Source organism: Portunus trituberculatus, chromosome 27 (genome assembly GCF_017591435.1).
Source record: "Portunus trituberculatus isolate SZX2019 chromosome 27, ASM1759143v1, whole genome shotgun sequence".
Lineage (NCBI taxonomy): Eukaryota > Metazoa > Arthropoda > Malacostraca > Decapoda > Portunidae > Portunus > Portunus trituberculatus.
The window spans coordinates 16579335-16597401 of NC_059281.1; the positions used below are offsets into that span (position 1 = coordinate 16579335).

The 18067-nt window shown below is 43.1% G+C and overlaps 1 protein-coding gene across 5 annotated transcripts in view; it reads left to right on the plus strand.

Moving 5' to 3' along the window:
• The window catches only part of LOC123509506 (nephrin-like), a 213852-nt gene that overhangs the window by 165261 nt on the left and 30524 nt on the right, over nt 1-18067 (plus strand). For all 5 annotated transcript variants that reach the window (XM_045263842.1, XM_045263840.1, XM_045263843.1 and 2 more), the window contains 2 exons: nt 4824-4934; nt 6389-6592. In XM_045263842.1, the coding sequence (XP_045119777.1) occupies nt 4824-4934; nt 6389-6592 (315 nt within the window). The remainder of the gene's footprint in view (nt 1-4823; nt 4935-6388; nt 6593-18067) is intronic.

The window sequence follows — 18067 nt, forward strand, 5'->3', positions numbered from 1 at the left end:
ATAGGGTGTGACTTATGTGCACCTGTATTCTGCTCCTTCACAGCTGCTGCCGGTGAATGCAAAGCTTCCCTCTTCCCTCCCCTTTACCTGACCACAAAGCGCCTCTCGTCTCTCACCTCACCTTTATGAAATCATATTGTCGCCCTGGACGTGGCCTTCTCCTCCACCCGCCGCCGCGAATGTGCGGCAAAACTGCCGTTCTGCAAGTTTAAAAGTAGCGAAAGCACATTTGGCAAATACCAACACTGACAGTCCTTACTCGTCAAACACAGACAGGCGAGGACTTACTCTGAAAAAAACTTCTCTCGTGGATCAAACTCGCAACGAATATTTTTCACTCTGTTGCCATTTCCACGACACAAGCACAGCGCCCGCGGTTGTGTCGGTTGACTGGCTGAGTACAAGCAGGGAAAAGAGGCTTGGCGCGCCGCTGCCACCCGGGGCGCCCTCCACGGCCTTCTTGTTGACTGATCCGCTGCCGGGGAGACGGATCTATCACGGGGAGAATGTGCCGGCAGCGGCTTGCCAGAGCGGGAAAAGATCGAAGTAGTAGTAGTAGTTGTAGAAGTAGTAGTAATAGTTGTAGAAGTAGTAGTAGTAGTAGTAGTAGTAGTAGTAGTAGTAGTTGATGTTGTTGTTATAATGCTTTTGATAACAACAGTAATGACAATAATGATGGTAATAATGATGGTAATGATAATAATAGTAATAATTGCAGCGATAATAACAATAATAACAATGAAAATGATAATAATAATAATAATAATAATAATAATAATAATAATAATAATAATAATAATAATAATAATAATAATAATAATAATTATGATACTACTACTACTACTACTACTACTACTACTACTACTACTACTACTACTACTACTACTTCTACTTCTACTACTACTACTACTACTACCACGATTACGACTACAACTACTACTACTACTACTACTTCTACTTCTACTTCTACTTCTGCTTCTACTACTAATAGTAATACTATTAATAATGCTAATAATAATGATAATAATAATAGTAATAATAATAATAATAATAATAATAATAATAATAATAATAATGATAATTATTATTATGTGTGTGTGTGTGTGTGTGTGTGTGTGTGTGTGTGTGTATATCATATATTTTTTAGAGTATATAGTTCATTTATACAACTAAAATTTTCAAGAGGATAAGTTCGAAGTTATCTTGAGAACTGAATCAACTCATAACTTGCAAAACTTTTCTCCTCTCACCTTTCTGGGACGACATTTGACCGGCGTTTTCTTTCCTGCGCGTTTCCTTTGCTGCTCCTTGCGTTCCTCCCATTTTGTACCTAAACACACACACCTACGTACACTGTCTGTATTGGGAGCGCTGAGGGGAAACAGGAACCAGTGATACAGATACATATTACAGCTTTTCGTTACATGAAATTTTTTTCTTCAGCAAGGCAGGGCGAGGCGAAGACAGCTGTGAATCCTCAGGCAAATTTCAACCTCGAGCCACGCGATGAAAGCGACCAGGAATAAATTTGTATCACCAGCTCGTGTTTCTCATGACGGCCTCAGCAGCTCTTTTCATTACACAACTTGCCTCGCGAAGTATCGGGAAAGAAATAGGCAGAACGTAGAATACCCAGAGAAGTGAGAGGAAAGTACAAGAATAAGTAATAAAACAATGATACTCGTGTTCCTTTTTGTTTCGTTTGAAGTATAAAGTTGTTAGGAAAAGTGTTCCAAGCTTCACATTCTTGTTCCTGGAAGCTGGTTTTTCAACGCGTGGCACTTTAAAAGCATAGCAGTGTGTTATGTACATCTGTGATAAGACAAACACATAGCAATCCTCGCCAGGTGCATAAAAGGTACAGATTTTACGATTTCACGTACGTTAGACCTCTCAAAATAATCGTTGTCTGACTTCGGAAGTTTACAGTACATGTCGCTACTGCACACACACACACACACACACACACACACACACACACACACACACACACACACACACACACACACACACACACACACACACACACACACACACACACACACAGTCCACATACCTACACGTACACCCAGATAGGCAGACACCAACATATGTTCACCCACCCATCCACCCACCCACATCCACCCACCCACACTCTGGGGAAGGTAATGTATTCATATATATACATCGCCGTAAAGACAGGCACAATGCACGTTGCTCGCATTAATATTCACGTGGGGCGCTCCGGCAGTCGAACACAATGCAGGGGAGCAGTGACATGCGCACACACGCACGCACACACGCCGGGCAAAAATAGGGACAATGAGCCTGTTCCATTTTCTATCAAGGGGGAAGGCGAGAAAAGTGTGTAGCGGGATGTCTCCTTGCTTGCCGTGAGACGATTCTCTTTCCTCGCACCCTTTAGAGTGACTCACTAATTATTGTGTATTTTTTTAGGTCCTTTCTTTTCTCCTCCTTATATTCCTCTCGCTTTCCCATCTTCCTTACTGCCTTACTTCGTTTTTGCTGATTTTCTGTTTTTCTTTTCTTCCCGTTTTTTTTATCGCCCTTTTCTTTTTTTGGTGTCTTAATTAAACAGCTTCCTTCTTTTGTCTTCTTGTTTATAGTTCTTCTTGCCCTCCATTCTTCCTTACTGCTCTCTTTCTTTTCATACATTTTCTGTTTTCATTTCTTCCTTCCTTTCTCGTTCTTATCTCTGCTTTCCTTGCCTGTCTCTTAATTAAACACCTTGGTTTTCTCCTTTTCTCTATATAGATCTTTCCCTGCCTGCTTCCTTACTGCTCTCTTTCTTTTCATACATTTCTCTTTCCTTTCCTCCCTTTCTTGAGCTTATTTCTCTTTCCTCTTTCGCTTTTGCCTTAAAAGTTCCTTTGTTTTCTCTCTCCTTTTTGTCATATTTCTTTTCACACATTTTTCATTTTCCTTTCTTCCTTTTCGTTTCGTCTTTCTCTCTCCACGCTTTCCTTCCAATCTCTTAATTAAACAGTCAAGGTGCGGACGACCGACGCCTTTCTCCCCATGAAGGCATCCAGGCATCGTGACACTCACCAAAGCCTTAGCCCTCGACCCTCGACTCTCAGCCTCCAGCCCTTAGCCCTTAGCCTTTAGCCTCGGTGTCAGTGACTCGACCCAAATATGAGCAACTGTGTAGCGAAACTCCTCGTTCCCAAATCATATTAGGAGAAAAGTTTTGTGTTAACGTCAATGATATTTGCCACCGGAGTCTGAACTGCACCAGAGGAACTTAGTAATTTAGAAAGCGGGAGGATGCTGGAACGTGCGTATATAAAGCCCTTTTACTATTCTCATTGGACCAGTTTGGGGATGCCGCCTCGTAGTGTGTGTGTGTGTGTGTGTGTGTGTGGTAACTTTTCCCATGACTGTTGCTCCGGTCATATTCCTCCTCTCTCCTGCATGACATCAAACACACGTATATACACACACATCTCTCTCTCTCTCTCTCTCTCTCTCTGGAATAACTCCTTACCTTTATTCTCTCCCTCCTGCCCTTCTTTCTTCTCTCCTTCCCTCCCTCCTCTCCCTGCAGCAATAACATCCCCCTCCTCCTCTTTCTTCCTCCACCTCCATGCACCTCTTCTTCCCCAACAGTTAATATTCCTTGCCATTCCTTCCTTTTCCTCGTCCACCTTCACTTTGCTTCTTTTCTTCGGTTCTTTTCTGCCCTTGCTAAAAGTTTCCGTTCTTTTTTCTTCCTTTCCACCCTCCTGCCCTCACAAACGAGTCTCATCCCTCCTTTTCTTTCTTTCTTTCTCTCCTTTTTCTTTTTTTCACTTCCTTTCTTTTTTTCTCCCTTATGTAGTTACCTCACTAACCACTTTCTGTTACTTTTTCGTCTTTCCCTCTTCCTTCCCTTCCTCCCTCCCTCCCATGAGTTCTCTTAACTTTTCGTTCCTCTCCTTCCCTCCCTTCATTCCCTTTACTTTCCCTTAGTTGCCCTTCCTGCCTATATTGCCTATCCTCTTTCTTTTCTTTCTTCCCTTTCCCCTTTCCTTCCTTGTCCTCGTCTTCCTTAATCCTTTTCTACATAGGAAGCCTAACCAGTCTTGTTTCTTCCCTTGTTCCACCTCTTCCTTTGTTCCTTCTCGTACTCCCTTCAGTTCTCTTCTGTAACCAGACTACTGTTTCCTGTTTCCTGCTTATCTCCCTTCATTTCCTCGCTAAACCTCTTCCCCAAAAAGCTAAGAAGTCTACCTCCTGTTTCTTACTTAACCTCCCTCCTCTCATACTCCCTCCTTAATTCTTCTTTTTTGTCAAGCTGTCTCCCTTTCCACGCTTACCTTCTTTCCTCCTTCACCTTCATCTTTACCATCACATATCTCTTCGGTGAAATTAGAATGTGGCTTATCATAACCTTTCTCTTAATTGCAGGGGTACAGATTTGATAGTTTGTTTTCGTTTGTGTTAGTTTGTGCTCCTTCTCTTTCACCCCTGCTTGACAGTGGAGCCCCGATAGCAAGCTTCTCCCCAGTGTCAGAGTGTAGCTTTGCCGTAACGTTTCTCTTGATTGTTAAAGTATAGATTTATTAGCTTTTCCTTTGTGTTCCTTTCCTTCTCTCTCTCTCTCTCTCTCTCTCTCTCTCTCTCTCTCTCTCGCTCTCGCTCTCTCTCTCTCTCTCTCTCTCTCTCTCTCTCTCTCTCTCTCTCTCTCTCTCTCTCTCTCTCTCTCTCTCTCTCTCCTCCCTCCCTCCCTCCCTCCCTCCTTCCCTGCCTGCCAATGGAGCCCCGCTAATCCACATCTCTCTCTCTCTCTCTCTCTCTCTCTCTCTCTCTCTCTCTCTCTCTCTCTCTCTCTCTCTCTCCAGTGCCACCCCACAAGCTGCAGGTGTACGAGGCGGGCCAGCGGGAGGTGCGGGAAGTGGTCGGTCCCTTTCCCCTCGGCACCAGCGTCACTCTCACCTGCGAGGCCACGGGAGGTGAGTGTTGTGATGAGGGGTCTCCTCCACCACCATCACCGCTACCACCACCACCACTACCGCCACTGGCATCAGCATCACTGCCACATTTATCACTATATACCCTGATCACCACCACCACTATCACCATCATCATCATCATCCTGCCGCCATAATTACTATCTGTTACTCATATTACATCCATCACCCTCACGGCTTGGGGCTACCACCACTACCACCGCTACACCACATCACCACCACCACAATCACCACCACCACCATCACTACCACCACCACTGCCACCGATATCCGTTTAATATAATTACTTTTACTTCTCAGGATAAGAATATCAGTTTCCCGGGACGGCGTGTCGAGGGGAGGATATATCCGTGCGGGATTAGATTCTCATATAAATTCCGGTGCAATATTAGCAGGAAATGGAGAGAAAAAGCAACACCGAGGGTCTCTTTATGCTCGATGAAAATAGCCAGTCGCTGCATTTCAATAGCCACAGACTAATGCGTGATCAAATTAATGGTTGGAATAAAGAATAGCAATACACGACAGGGATGCGAGGCGCCGCTGTGAATCCTTCCTTCGAATCTTATCCAAGGCATCAGCTTTTTCTCTTGCTGACGAATGGTTTGCATTCAGCTTCACGTGAGTTGCGTATTGTTGCGTCCCTTTGTGCTGCAGATGGTCCATGCAGCCCTCCCCTCACTCTCCTACAATTCCCTCCTCTTTCCCGCGTACCGCTAGCTGCATCGTCTGTGTACCTCCGCCGTCACCGACATGACCTGATTACTGACATGGCCTTCGTATGCTGATTCACTTGACTAATGATTCTCTTGATGATTATGTTGACTATACTGGTTAGAGTATAGAGGTAGTAGTAGTAGTAGTAGTAGTAGTAGTAGTAGTAGTAGTAGCAGCAGTATTATTATTATTATTATTATTATTATTATTATTATTATTATTATTATTATTATTATTAGTAGTAGTAGTAGTAGTAGTAGTAGTAGTAGTAGTAGTAGTAGTAGTAGTAGTAGTAGTAGTAGTAGTAGTAGTAGTAGTAGTAGTAGTAGTAGTAGTAGTAGTAGCAGTAGTAATAGTTGTAGTAGTAATAGTAGTAGTTGCAGTAGTAGTAATAGTTGTTGTTTATGGTAGGAGTAATAATAGCAGTAGTACTAGTATTGATAGAAGTAATAGTAGTGTTTGTATTAATAATAAATGCTTTGTTGATCATCATTGTCATCGTCATCATCACTACCGTCACCGTTACCACCACCACCACCACCACCACCACCACCACCACCACCACCACCACCACCACCACCACCACCACCACCACCACCACCACCACCACCACTACCACCACCACCACCACCAGTAGTTATTCACCTAGAAACATTCAACTATGAAGCAAATATCTGAAGTTTCCGGTAAAAAACGAGATCACAATTTCCATGCCTCAGGTCGTCCTCTGCCGCTCGTGACCTGGTGGCACGAGGGGTCACTGCTGGACGACGTGAGTGAGGAGACCCGAGGGCAGGTCACGTGGAACACACTCACCTTGCCTGACCTGACCCGCCAGCACCTCCACCGGGTCATTACGTGTCAGGCTGCCAATTCCAACCTGACGCAGCCACTCCGCTCCTCCGTCACCCTCGACATGAGCTGTGAGTACTGAAGGACGGAATTAGAACCCTGACACTCTGACTTTCTCTTCCCTTAGCCTCGTTCTTCCCTGCTTATGTGTGTAACTGCGCAGGTTCACCACAAAAAAGTTCCTCTCCATGCGTCACGTCTTACTGAGAGCTGATCCATCATAAATACATTGTTTTTCTATGCTCTACAAAAACACGTCTTTTTTATATTTATTTACCAAGAATGTCATTCCTGTCTTTTATCTTTGTCACTTTCTCTTCATCTATCACAAAGTACCTTCCTTTTTACTCATCATGTCTTAGTTGTAAACAGCTCTTCCACAAACACATCCCACACCTCCCTATCTATTCACAGCTTCTTAACTGTGATTATATCCAAAACAAACGCGGTTTTCCTTGCGCAACACATTTTTATTTGCTGTCCATCCACTGTAAACGTGTCCCTTTGAGTGCAAGAAATCAGGAATCCAGCGCATGTCCTCCACCACTTGCCTTTCCATCATGTTTTTCTGCTCTGCCTTTGAATACACACTGGTATTTACACAATCGCAGCCAAGACGGAAAGGAAAACAAAATGTTTATACTTTTTGTTGTTGCTTTATCACGTCTCTTATTTCCGTCGTCATGGAATTACAGTAATCTGGCTGGAGAATTCGTTTACAGTTGATATCAGAGCTGGAAATGTTACGTCAGAAGTCAGTGACATTTGATGATAAAAAATATTTACCTTAGACGCCACACGCTATTTATTTAACTTGCTCCTTTGATGATATCCGCTACGACTTATTATCTTAGTATAATAGCGCAGGCTGAGGACGACCTAAAAAACAGTGTAGCTACATTTCACGGCGGGCGTCACTCCATTAGAAACACAACAAACACACTGCACTGGCGGGTGATTGTGTTGTTCACGGCTTTCTGAGTTCCCGTTGGATAACACTGATTACATTTCACTCCTTCCGTCCGACGAATCTAGATATCAGTTATGTTCATCTCTCTCTCTCTCTCTCTCTCTCTCTCTCTCTCTCTCTCTCTCTCTCTCTCTCTCTCTCTCTCTCTCTCTCTCTCTCTCTCTCTCTCTCTCTCTCTCTCTCTCTCTCTCTCTCTCTCTCTCTCTCTCTCTCTCTCTCTCTCTCTCTCTCTCTCTCTCTCTCTCTCTCTCTCTCTCTTTTTATGTTCCTTTCCACTCACTCAGAAAAAGTGTTGGTGCGGCGCATGTTGTCTCCCTGCCCTGGCCGTGTTCATCTCCCTAGATCCATAGTTCTGAGGTCGGTTAGCCAATATTAGACCCGGATATAAGATTTTGTGTGTCACAGGTAGGGTGCCCACCTCACTGAACCTGCCTCCTGCTGTGAATAATGAGACAAACTTTCTTGTTGATTGTTAGCGTCCGTTCCTTAGATCTTTTTATAGTATCTGTTCCTATGGATTTTGATTTGTGTTAGTTTTCAGTTTTTCTATAAGATTATTTTGCATTTGCAGAGTGATGTCTTTCATATTTCATATTTCATATGCTGCTTAAAGTCACTGACCTGTCACCTTTTGTTTCTTCGCTCTACTGACATTTTGTCGTGGTGAGAAAAAACTTTTCCGGGATTTGTTTAGATACGGACCGGAGTTTTTCGACGCGCCACCATCAAGGTGAATGTACCGGGGATCTTTTAGGTTACCCTGCCGCACGCCACGTTAAAAACACTCTAGGTCAGTGACACTCAGACCGGGGAAGAGCCAAATTTCAGAGCAATGAGAGAGTGAGAATAAAAAAAAAAAAAACTTTCGTGCGACAATGCCATAAACTGCATCCGCACACACATACCAACCTACACACACACACACACACACACACACACACACACACACACACACACACACACACACACACACACACACACACACACACACACACACACGTGCCATTGTCACATTTAAATTTCAGGTTCCTCTGCAACGCTGTTACTAAGGAGGACTTGCATGCAGAGTTGTAATGTACGAGTACCGAGCCTCCTCCGCTCTTTTTCTTTTCGTCTTATGTGATAACCCTCAAGTATCAGTGTGTAGTTCATGAGCCGCCTCACTGCGGATCCGCGGATCACTACTCTCCTTGTAAAGCCATCAGACCCTTAGCTTGTCATCTTTTTCTGCTGCAAGACTTACAAGGGAGTAAAATGCGACTGCTTGGACCCTGCAGTAGTGTGTGTTTAGGGTTGACAGCCACCAAGAGCCTCAAAGGTAAAGGAAAAGGTAAAGGAAATAGAATAACACACCAGGAAAACGCAAAGCAGCATATGTTCAGTAAATTTACATGATGGTTTCCTGTCAAGCGAATGGCTGGAAGGACTCTCGTAAAGGTGCTGCCGTGAACATGCTGGTAACAAGCTTCACTACACTTCACGACACGCTGGTGAGACTGAAAAGGGAGGAAAAAATGGAAAAGGCTGTCCCTTGCCCGCCGCGCGCAGAGCCGTCTCTTGCGTGGAAGATTTTCAGCACAATTCCTATACCATGTGCCTTCAGCCGGAGCTCGCCACAATAGGAAGGAGCCTCCATACCAGGCCAGCCCCACACCAGACCAGTCCCACACCAGGCCACCCCAACGTTGCCCACCAAACACCTTGCCGTCCACCTCCACGCGGGCCCCACCGTGCACGCCAGGCTACACAGCTTTCCCGCCTCGCCGACCCTCCTCGCCACCGTGAAAACCTGCAGACTCACAACCGCTCCTGGAATCCCACACTTGCAGGAACCATTAATCTCTACCACGCGCCGTCTTTCCTCTCTCCCGGGTGCTGCGATTCCTGCATATCTCCGTCATTTATCTCATCTGTTTGGATATCTCTCAAAATATCGATGTTGGCATCTTTCCACGGGTCTGTCTTCCAGCTTTTCAATATATCCTCATGCATTTCACTTCGTATTTATCTTCGTGTTCTTATTTGGGAATCATCGAGGTCAGAGTGTTTCTCAGCTGACTTGAGTCCAGCATTTGATCTCCAAAGAGTGAAATGAATTGTCACTGTAAAAGCTGCTGCGTCCATTCTTTACTATTAACTTGCCACGCTCTCTAATAGTCCATATCAGCGAATCCATTCGTCTGTATTCATATGTCTAGCTTTATGTTCATATATCAGCACTTTATGTCTGTATATTTGTCTCGTTACTCATCTCCATATCTCTGCATCTGGTTTATGATTTGCCTGTGTTTGTATCTGGTATTCTTTGTTTCTATGTGGCCGTCCATTTGTCTATCTGTTTATCTATCTTTTTCTCTTATTCACCTGTCTATCATTCATCTCGTGCATCGATATATTCGCGTCTAAATGAGTAAGTGTGCACTGAGCGATAGCAAGCGGCTGTCTGTTTACCTATCAGCCTCTCATTACACAGCTTATTACTCCCAGCGTGGGATCGGGAGCAGCTCGTCCTCGATGCACAATGCGGATGGAATCATTTGCGTGGGTTTGACACACGCCGCCGGCAAAACAGGCAGACGAATTAGTGCGGCTGAAAACACCACTTGAGCCATTCTGTGGAAAGGTCAGCACGAGGACGTTTCAATTATATATATATGCGAGTATCTGGGTTTTCCTTTTATATTGAATGAAATAAACTATGTACAAGCACGGAAAAACGAGAAAAAGTTTACCCTGTATATTCTACGTAGTGAAACCCTCGCAAAGAATTTCTTCACTCACCGCTCGGTTAATTGAAAAACTTGCGTATCGATTCGCTCTGCTGCGTTTCTTTATATACAAACTAACGAATCAACCATGATAGAAAAAAAAAACTTTGATATATTGCTTGGTAATGGGTGGGAAGGGCGGGCCGGAGCGCGGCAGTGAGGAGGGAGCAGGGAAGTTCTGTGTGGACAGGGCGTGCTGCTGTGAGGGGCGGTGTCAGCACAGCATCACCAGACCAGAACATAAAGGTTAGATGGAATGATTTAATGCGCTACAGCAACGATACCGTGTGGCGCCGCTTCTCTAAAGGAAAAGACAGTAAAACGAATTTAAAATATCATATTGAATAATGTAAAGTAACAGGTAAATGGAACTCGTTGGTGGAAAATTATAACATCAAGGTCCGGGATCCGTCGAGCCATAGTGAAGTTTTATATGCACACTTGTTAATTAAGGAAGAAATTTTTTGCGTCGTCACATTGTTCTTTGTGGGAAGGAATCATCATGCTTGACTTCAGTGAAGTGAGCCGAACAGACACTGGTGACCTATATAAACATTGAATTTCCGCCCTTCCCTCTAATATCGGTAAAAAAATTATTCCAGAAATGCGTAAAAGAATCCTCTCTGTTTTTTATTTTCCCTACGTGGCTGGTAAATGTCAGCGAGAACTGTGCATAGACTTGATAATCTTTATGCTGTAAGAATGTTATTTAGCAGTACGCCATTGCCTCTAACGTGTCGTGCTTTAGATGTTTTTCAATAAGTTCTTTATATTACAGTAACTCAGTGAAAACAGTTCAGTCTATGAAAATCAGCAACGTATATACCAATAAAAACTAATAATGATGGGAAAGGTTGAAGCTGTGTGGTCAGAGAGGAGGGTCATGACACGGCTCGCACCCAAGCCCTCGCTCTTCCTTCCTGGGTCATTCAGTGCTTCAGAACAACCTAAGCTACCGACACTCTAGCTAAACTATGATGCCTGGCTTACCTAGACTTCATAAAACACCGGGGGTGAAGTGGTTCTTGGAAAGGGTTCTCACTGTGTCACAACAAGCTAGGCACGTCAGCACGCCTCTGAGTTTTCAACGTCTCTTTTGTTTAGGATTGCACATGAAGCAAAGCCGTCTGGACTTGATGTCTGAGAGTTTAAAGAAAATGAATAAGTAAAAGATACATAAAGATAAATAGATGAAATGGAAATAAAAACAAAAATATAGAAATAATAATTCAACAAATATGGATAGGTTAATAGCTAGTCATATTACGAAACAAATAAGTGAATAAATAAAAGAAATAGTAATCCCATATCGAGAATGGTATGCGAGTGTTAGGGAGGAAATTCATATAAAAGTTTCACGTTTCACCTTTTCAGAATTAGCGGGCCTGTTTCATAGTAAGACAATTAATTATGTTGGTGTGCGGCGTACTACTTTTTTCAAACTGCCTCAGCTCTTTTTTCAGGGATGAGCTAATTAATTATGAACTTTCATGGGAATTTTTTACTCCCTTGTTTGTGTTCACCATGAGACTTCCATGAATGACGGAATAGAAAAAAAAAAAAAAAACTAAAGTTCATGATTATTAAACTCGTGTCATAAAGGCCGCAATATTTTTATTTATTCGTTTTTTGAAAGGGTGGGTATGAGAGCAGCATTACGAGAGGGAGACTGGAAATAGAAAAAATATATATTTGCTAGTTGAACATGAAATTTAAACTTACTTTTCGTAACTTCAAGGTCTTCCTTACTGACTTGTTTTATTAAGAGAAATATATGCACACACACACACACACACACACACACACACACACACACACACACACACACACACACACACACACACACACACACACACACACACACACACACACACACACGGCCTGGTAGCTCAGTGGTTAGAGCGCTGGCTTCACAAGCCAGAGGACCGGGGTTCGATTCCCCGGCCGGGTGGAGATATTTGGGTGTGTCGCCTCACGTGTAGCCCTGTTCACCTAGCAGTGAGTAGGTACGGTATGTAAATCGAGGAGTTGTGACCTTGTTGTCCCGGTGTGTGGTGTGCCTGGTCTCAGGCCTATCCGAAGATCGGAAATAATGAGCTCTGAGCTCGTTCCGTAGGGTAACGTCTGGCTGTCTCGTCAGAGACTGCAGCAGATCAAACAGTGAAACCCACAACACACACACACACACACACACACACACACACACACACACACACACACACACACACACACACATATATATATATATATATATATATATATATATATATATATATATATATATATATATATATATATATATATATATATATATATATATATATATATATATATATATATATATATATATATATATATATATATATATATATTATTTTATTTATTTATTTATTTATTTATTTATTTATTTATTTATTTATTTATTTATTTTTTTTTTTATTTATTCATTTATTTTTTTTCAAGGCCTCTGATCTACGGACTGTCTTTGTTCGGAATCTACCACTTCTTCTGTTCTTAACAACTTTCAGGACTTGATATTGATTGAAAACATAAGACATGATGTCGGTGATCACAGAAGGTGCTTGATTTCTGAGTATGACTATGCCTTACCTTGATTCACTAACAAAGGATATGGAATTGTATGATCTCATTCCATTAAAACGACTCGAATGATTTTTTATTGCAGTGTGGATTCATAGATCAATAATAAACACTGGGAAAGACAGAGTCACTGAAACTGTTTACATAAGCGAATTATTTCTTTGAAGTGTATAGAGAAGGAACAGTAAGGAAAGTCTTTGTGTACACATGCAGTTTTCATTGACACAGATGCAATGGAGGGGGAAGAAAGAGAGACAGAAACGTGAAGACTCACACAATCGTCATTACTAGGAACATTCATCACAGCCACTACGATATGTAAGACTGCTGAGTGAACGAGCACGTATTCAGAAGGAAAGAGAAAGTTCATGTAATCCCTGTGCGCTCAGGGAAGCAGCGCCTCACTTGGTCAGATCTAGAGTCTTAATGCTTCCTAATCCTTATAGTTTTATTAGCACGACGCTGGTAGTAATACTTCAGCAGCGAGACACATTGCACTAAGGAACAACGATCAAAGGCTTTGAAGTGATTAGCAAAAAGAAATGGCAAAAAGACCCTCTGACACTTTTACATAAGAATATTATTTGGTTTAATTTATTTCTTTATCTTTTTCAGAATAAATTTTCATTACTTCTCCGGGTTATTTAGTGCTCCTCCTTCCACGCGCAGAGGGAGGAAAAAGAACATGTGTGATATAGTGTGGAAATAAAACGAGTGAGGGGCGTGAGTGTGGCGCAGTGATCATTAGGGGGAGTGTTTGGGTGGCGGCGGTGCTCGGTGGGCTGGTCACGAGCCCAAGGCCAAACTGGGGTGGGGCGTGACAGAACTCAATGCACTGCTAGCAGACATGTAGATGAAACAAAGTGAATCCCTCAGTATTTATGACTAAATATGCGTTCAAAACATTGTGACAAACGTGATCATATACCAAGTTTTTATTTTCTATGTAATGGTGAAATACGGCAAAGCATCGTACAGACAAGGACTTTCTTTTTCTATTTCGAGTAAGTGAATGTTTCTGTGTTCGTTTCCTCCCTCCTGGCCGCACACTCCAGCCGCTACCGCAATAGAATGATTCAAACATGTATCGATGGCCTCATAAATTATCATAAGCGCAATTAGAATTCAGATGGAGGTTTAAAAATGTGATGAAAAAAGTAACTCCATTCTCTCTGGCGAGTGCAGCTGACGTGTGAAAGGTTGGCGCGGCGCCGAGACGCGCACTCAGCATCCGCGCCCTCACGCACTCCACGATGACGTCCAAACAAAAATCATTATATCCACGTCGTAATATTTTCATCGTTAACCCTTTCACTAGTGAATATATTTCCTCATAATTACGTGAAACACTTTTTAAACATTTTTGTAGTAGTGTATCAAATACTTCCGTAACTTAAAAGAAAAAAACAAAACTTCGATTTCTGTTCTCTCTTTCTATTTGTCTTTTTCAGTGTGACCATGCAAACAAGTTTTTACAGTGCTATGAATCTTAAAAAACTGCGGGTCTAGCTGTCAAAAGAGTTTTTTTTTTTTTTTTTTTTTTTTTTTTTTACATTACAAGGGCACTGGCCAAGGGAAAACAGTGTTGGAAAAAAAAAATCCGCTGGTTGCCAGGCCCTGTTAAGAGGAAAGTAGGAGAAAGAAAAACAAAAAATCTAAAAGGAGGGTCCAGTTAACGTAAGAGGTGTCTTGACACTCCTCTTTTGAAAGAGTTTAAGTCATAGGCAGGTGGAAATACAGACACAGGTAGAGAGTTCCAGAGTTTACCAGTGTAGGGAATGAAGGAGTGAAGATACTGGTTAACTCTTGCATTAGGAAGATGGACAGAATAGGGATGAGAAGAAGTAGAGAGTCTTGTGCAGCGAGGCCGCAGGAGGGGAAGGCATGCAGTTAGCAAGTTCAGAAGAGCAGACAGCATGAAAACAGCGGTAGAAGACAGATAAAGATGCAACATTGCGGCGGTGACTTAAAGAATCAAGACAGTCAGTTAGAGGAGAAGAGTTGATAAGACGAAAAGCTTTAGATTCCACCTTGTTTAGTAAAGCTGTGTGTGGATCCCCCAGACATGAGAGCCATACTCCATACACGGGCGGATAAGGCCCTTGTACAGAGCAAGCAGCTGGGAGGGAGAAAAATGGACGAAGACGCCACAGGACACCTAACTTCTTGGAAGCTGATTTAGCAAGAGTAGAGATGTGAAATTTCCAGTTTAGATTTTTAGTGAAGGATAGACCGAGTGTGTTTAATGTAGAGGAGAGGGAAGTTGAGTGTTATTGAAGAAGAGAGGATAGTTGTCTGGAAGGTTATGTCGAGTAGATAGTTGTAGAAATTGAGTTTTGAGGCATTGAACAAAACCAGGTTTTCTCTGCCCCAATCAGAAACAAGTGAAAGATCAGAAGTTAGGCGTCCTATAGCATCTCGCCTTGAGTCATTTAATTGTTGTTGGGTTGGGCGTCTGTTGAACGCTGTTGAATAATGCAAGGTGGTATCATCAGCATAGGAGTGGATAGGGCATTGAGTCAGATTTAGGAGATCATTGATGAATAATAGAAAGAGAGTGGGTGATAGGACAGAACCCTGTGGAACACCACTGTTGATAGTTTTAGGGAAGAACAGTGACCGTCTACTACAGCAGCAATAGAACGATCGGAAAGGAAACTGGAGATGAAGGTACAGAGAGAAGGATAGAATCCGTAGGAGGGTAGTTTAGAAATTAAAGATTTGTGCCAGACTCTATCGAAGGCTTTCGATATGTCAAGGCCGACAGCAAAGGTTTCACCGAAGTCCCTAAAGAGGATGACCAAGATTCAGTTAGGAAAGTAAGAAGATCACCAGTAGATCTGCCTTTACGGAAACCATACTGGCAATCAGAGAGAAGGTTGTGAGCTGATAGATGCCTCATTATCTTCCTATTAAGGATAGACTCAAAGGCTTTAGAAAGGCAGGAAATCAAAGCTATAGGGCGGTAGTTAGAAGGATTGGAGTGGTCACCTTTTTAGGGACAGGTTGAATGTGAGCAAACTTCCAGCAAGAAGGATAAATAGAAGTAGAGACACAGATGAAAGAGTTTGACCAGGCAGTGAGCGAGTTCGGAAGCACAGTTTTGAGAACAACAGGAGGGACTCCATCCGGACCGTAAGCCTTCCGAGAATCAAGGCCAGAGAGGGCCAGGAAAACGTCTTTATAAAGAATTTTAATTTTAGGGATGAAGTAGTCAGAGGGTGGAGGAGTAGGAGGAATATGCCCAGAATCATCCAAAGTTGAGTTGGTAGCAAAGGTTTGAGCGAAGAGTTCAGCTTTAGAAAAGAAGAGACAGCTGTAGAGCCATCTGGATGAAGTAAAGGAGGGAAAGACGAAGAAGTAAAGTTGTTAGAGATATTATTGGCTAGATGCCAGAAATCTCGAGAGGAGTTAGAATTGGAAAGACTTTGACATTTTCTATTGATGAAAGAGTTTTTAGTAAGTTGGAGAATAGATTTGGCATGATTACGGGCAGAAATATATAGGGCATGAGTTTCAGCAGTTGGATGGCTACGGAACCGTTTGTGAGCCGCCTCTCTATCATTGACAGCACGAGAACAAGCAGAGTTAAACCAAGGCTTTTTAGCTTTAGGGTTAGAGAAAGTATGAGGAATGTATAGCTCCATGCCAGAGATAATCACCTCTGTTATGCGCTCGGCACAAAGAGAAGGATCTCTGACATGAAAACAATAATCATCCCAAGGAAATCAGAATAGTACTGCCTTAGTTCCTCCCACTTAGCAGAGTTAAAATGCCAGAAGCACCTCCGCTTAGGCGGGTCCTGAGGCTGCACTGGAGTGATAGAACAGGTAACGGAAATTAGATTGTGGTCGGAGGAGCCCAACGGAGAGGAAAGTTTAACAGAGTAAGCAGAAGGGTTGGAGGTTAGGAAAAGATCAAGAATGTTGGGCGTGTCTCCAAGGCGGTCAGGAATACGGGTAGGGAACTGCACTAGCTGCTCTAGGTCATGAAGGATAGCAAAGTTGAAGGTTTGTTCACCAGGTTGGTCAGTGAAAGAAGATGAAAGCCAAAGCTGGTGGTGAACATTGAAATCCCTAAAATGGAGATCTCAGCAAAAGGAAAGTGAGATAAGATGTGCTCCACCTTGGAAGTCAAATAGTCAAAGAATTTTACATAGTCAGAGGAATTAGGTGAGAGGTATACAGCACAGATGAATTTAGTTAGAGAGTGACATTGAAGTCTTAGCCAGATGGTAGAAAATTCTGAAGATTCAAGATTGTGGGCACGAGAGCAAGTGGTGTCGTTACGCACGTATGCGCAACATCCAGCTTTGGATTGAAAATGAGGATAGAGCAAGTAGGAGGGAACAGAAAAGGGGCTGCTGTCAGTAGTCACAGACAACTGTGTTTCAGTTAGGAAGAGAAGATGAGGTTTAGTAGAGGAGAGGTGGTGTTCCACAGATTGAAAATTAGAACGAAGGCCACGAATGTTGCAGAAATTGATAGTGAAAGTATTAGATGAAGTGTCAAGACACCCAAGGTCGACAGCAGAGGGCAGTCCGACCTGGGGACATTTATGGTCCCCTCCCAGAGGGGACTCCGAGGCAGGGCGTGGTAAAGCCATTATTAAATTTTGATTTGAAGAGAGTGTAAAAGTGTAAGGTGTTGTAGTGTAGTGTAGGAAGTAGTAGAAGTTGTCTTTAGAGGGCAGGCTGCAGCTGCTCAATTGTATAAATGAGACCACAAAGGGAACCGGGAAGAGAGGACACGGGGAATCACTCAGTCTGCAGCACTGCCTACATCCCCGTAAGTACCTCTCCTGGAGTATTCCACCGGGCGGCAGGTGACTACTGCCTACTCCTAGTAAAGGTACTTTGTCAACGTCTCTCTTTTGTTCCATTGCACACCACACTTGTGAATACTCAGCCCTTCTGAGCTCCTCGTCTCCCCGGCCCCGTTCCCACACCCGTCCTGTTCCATCCTATCGCGTCTCAATTGCCATTTTCTCGTCTATCTTGCCTCACCTATTGTGATTTTCCATTTCCTCTCTCTTCCCTAACCCTTCCTCGAGCTTGTTAGTCTCATTCACCTTCCTTACTCGTCCCAGCCTCCACCATCCGTCTCCATACACAGTCCATCCACGCCGCTGGAAAAGTCCTGTATACTCACTCCACGTCCCTCGCAATTTCCTTCCTTGTTCTGCCGTCCTCACCCCTTTCTCTCCAT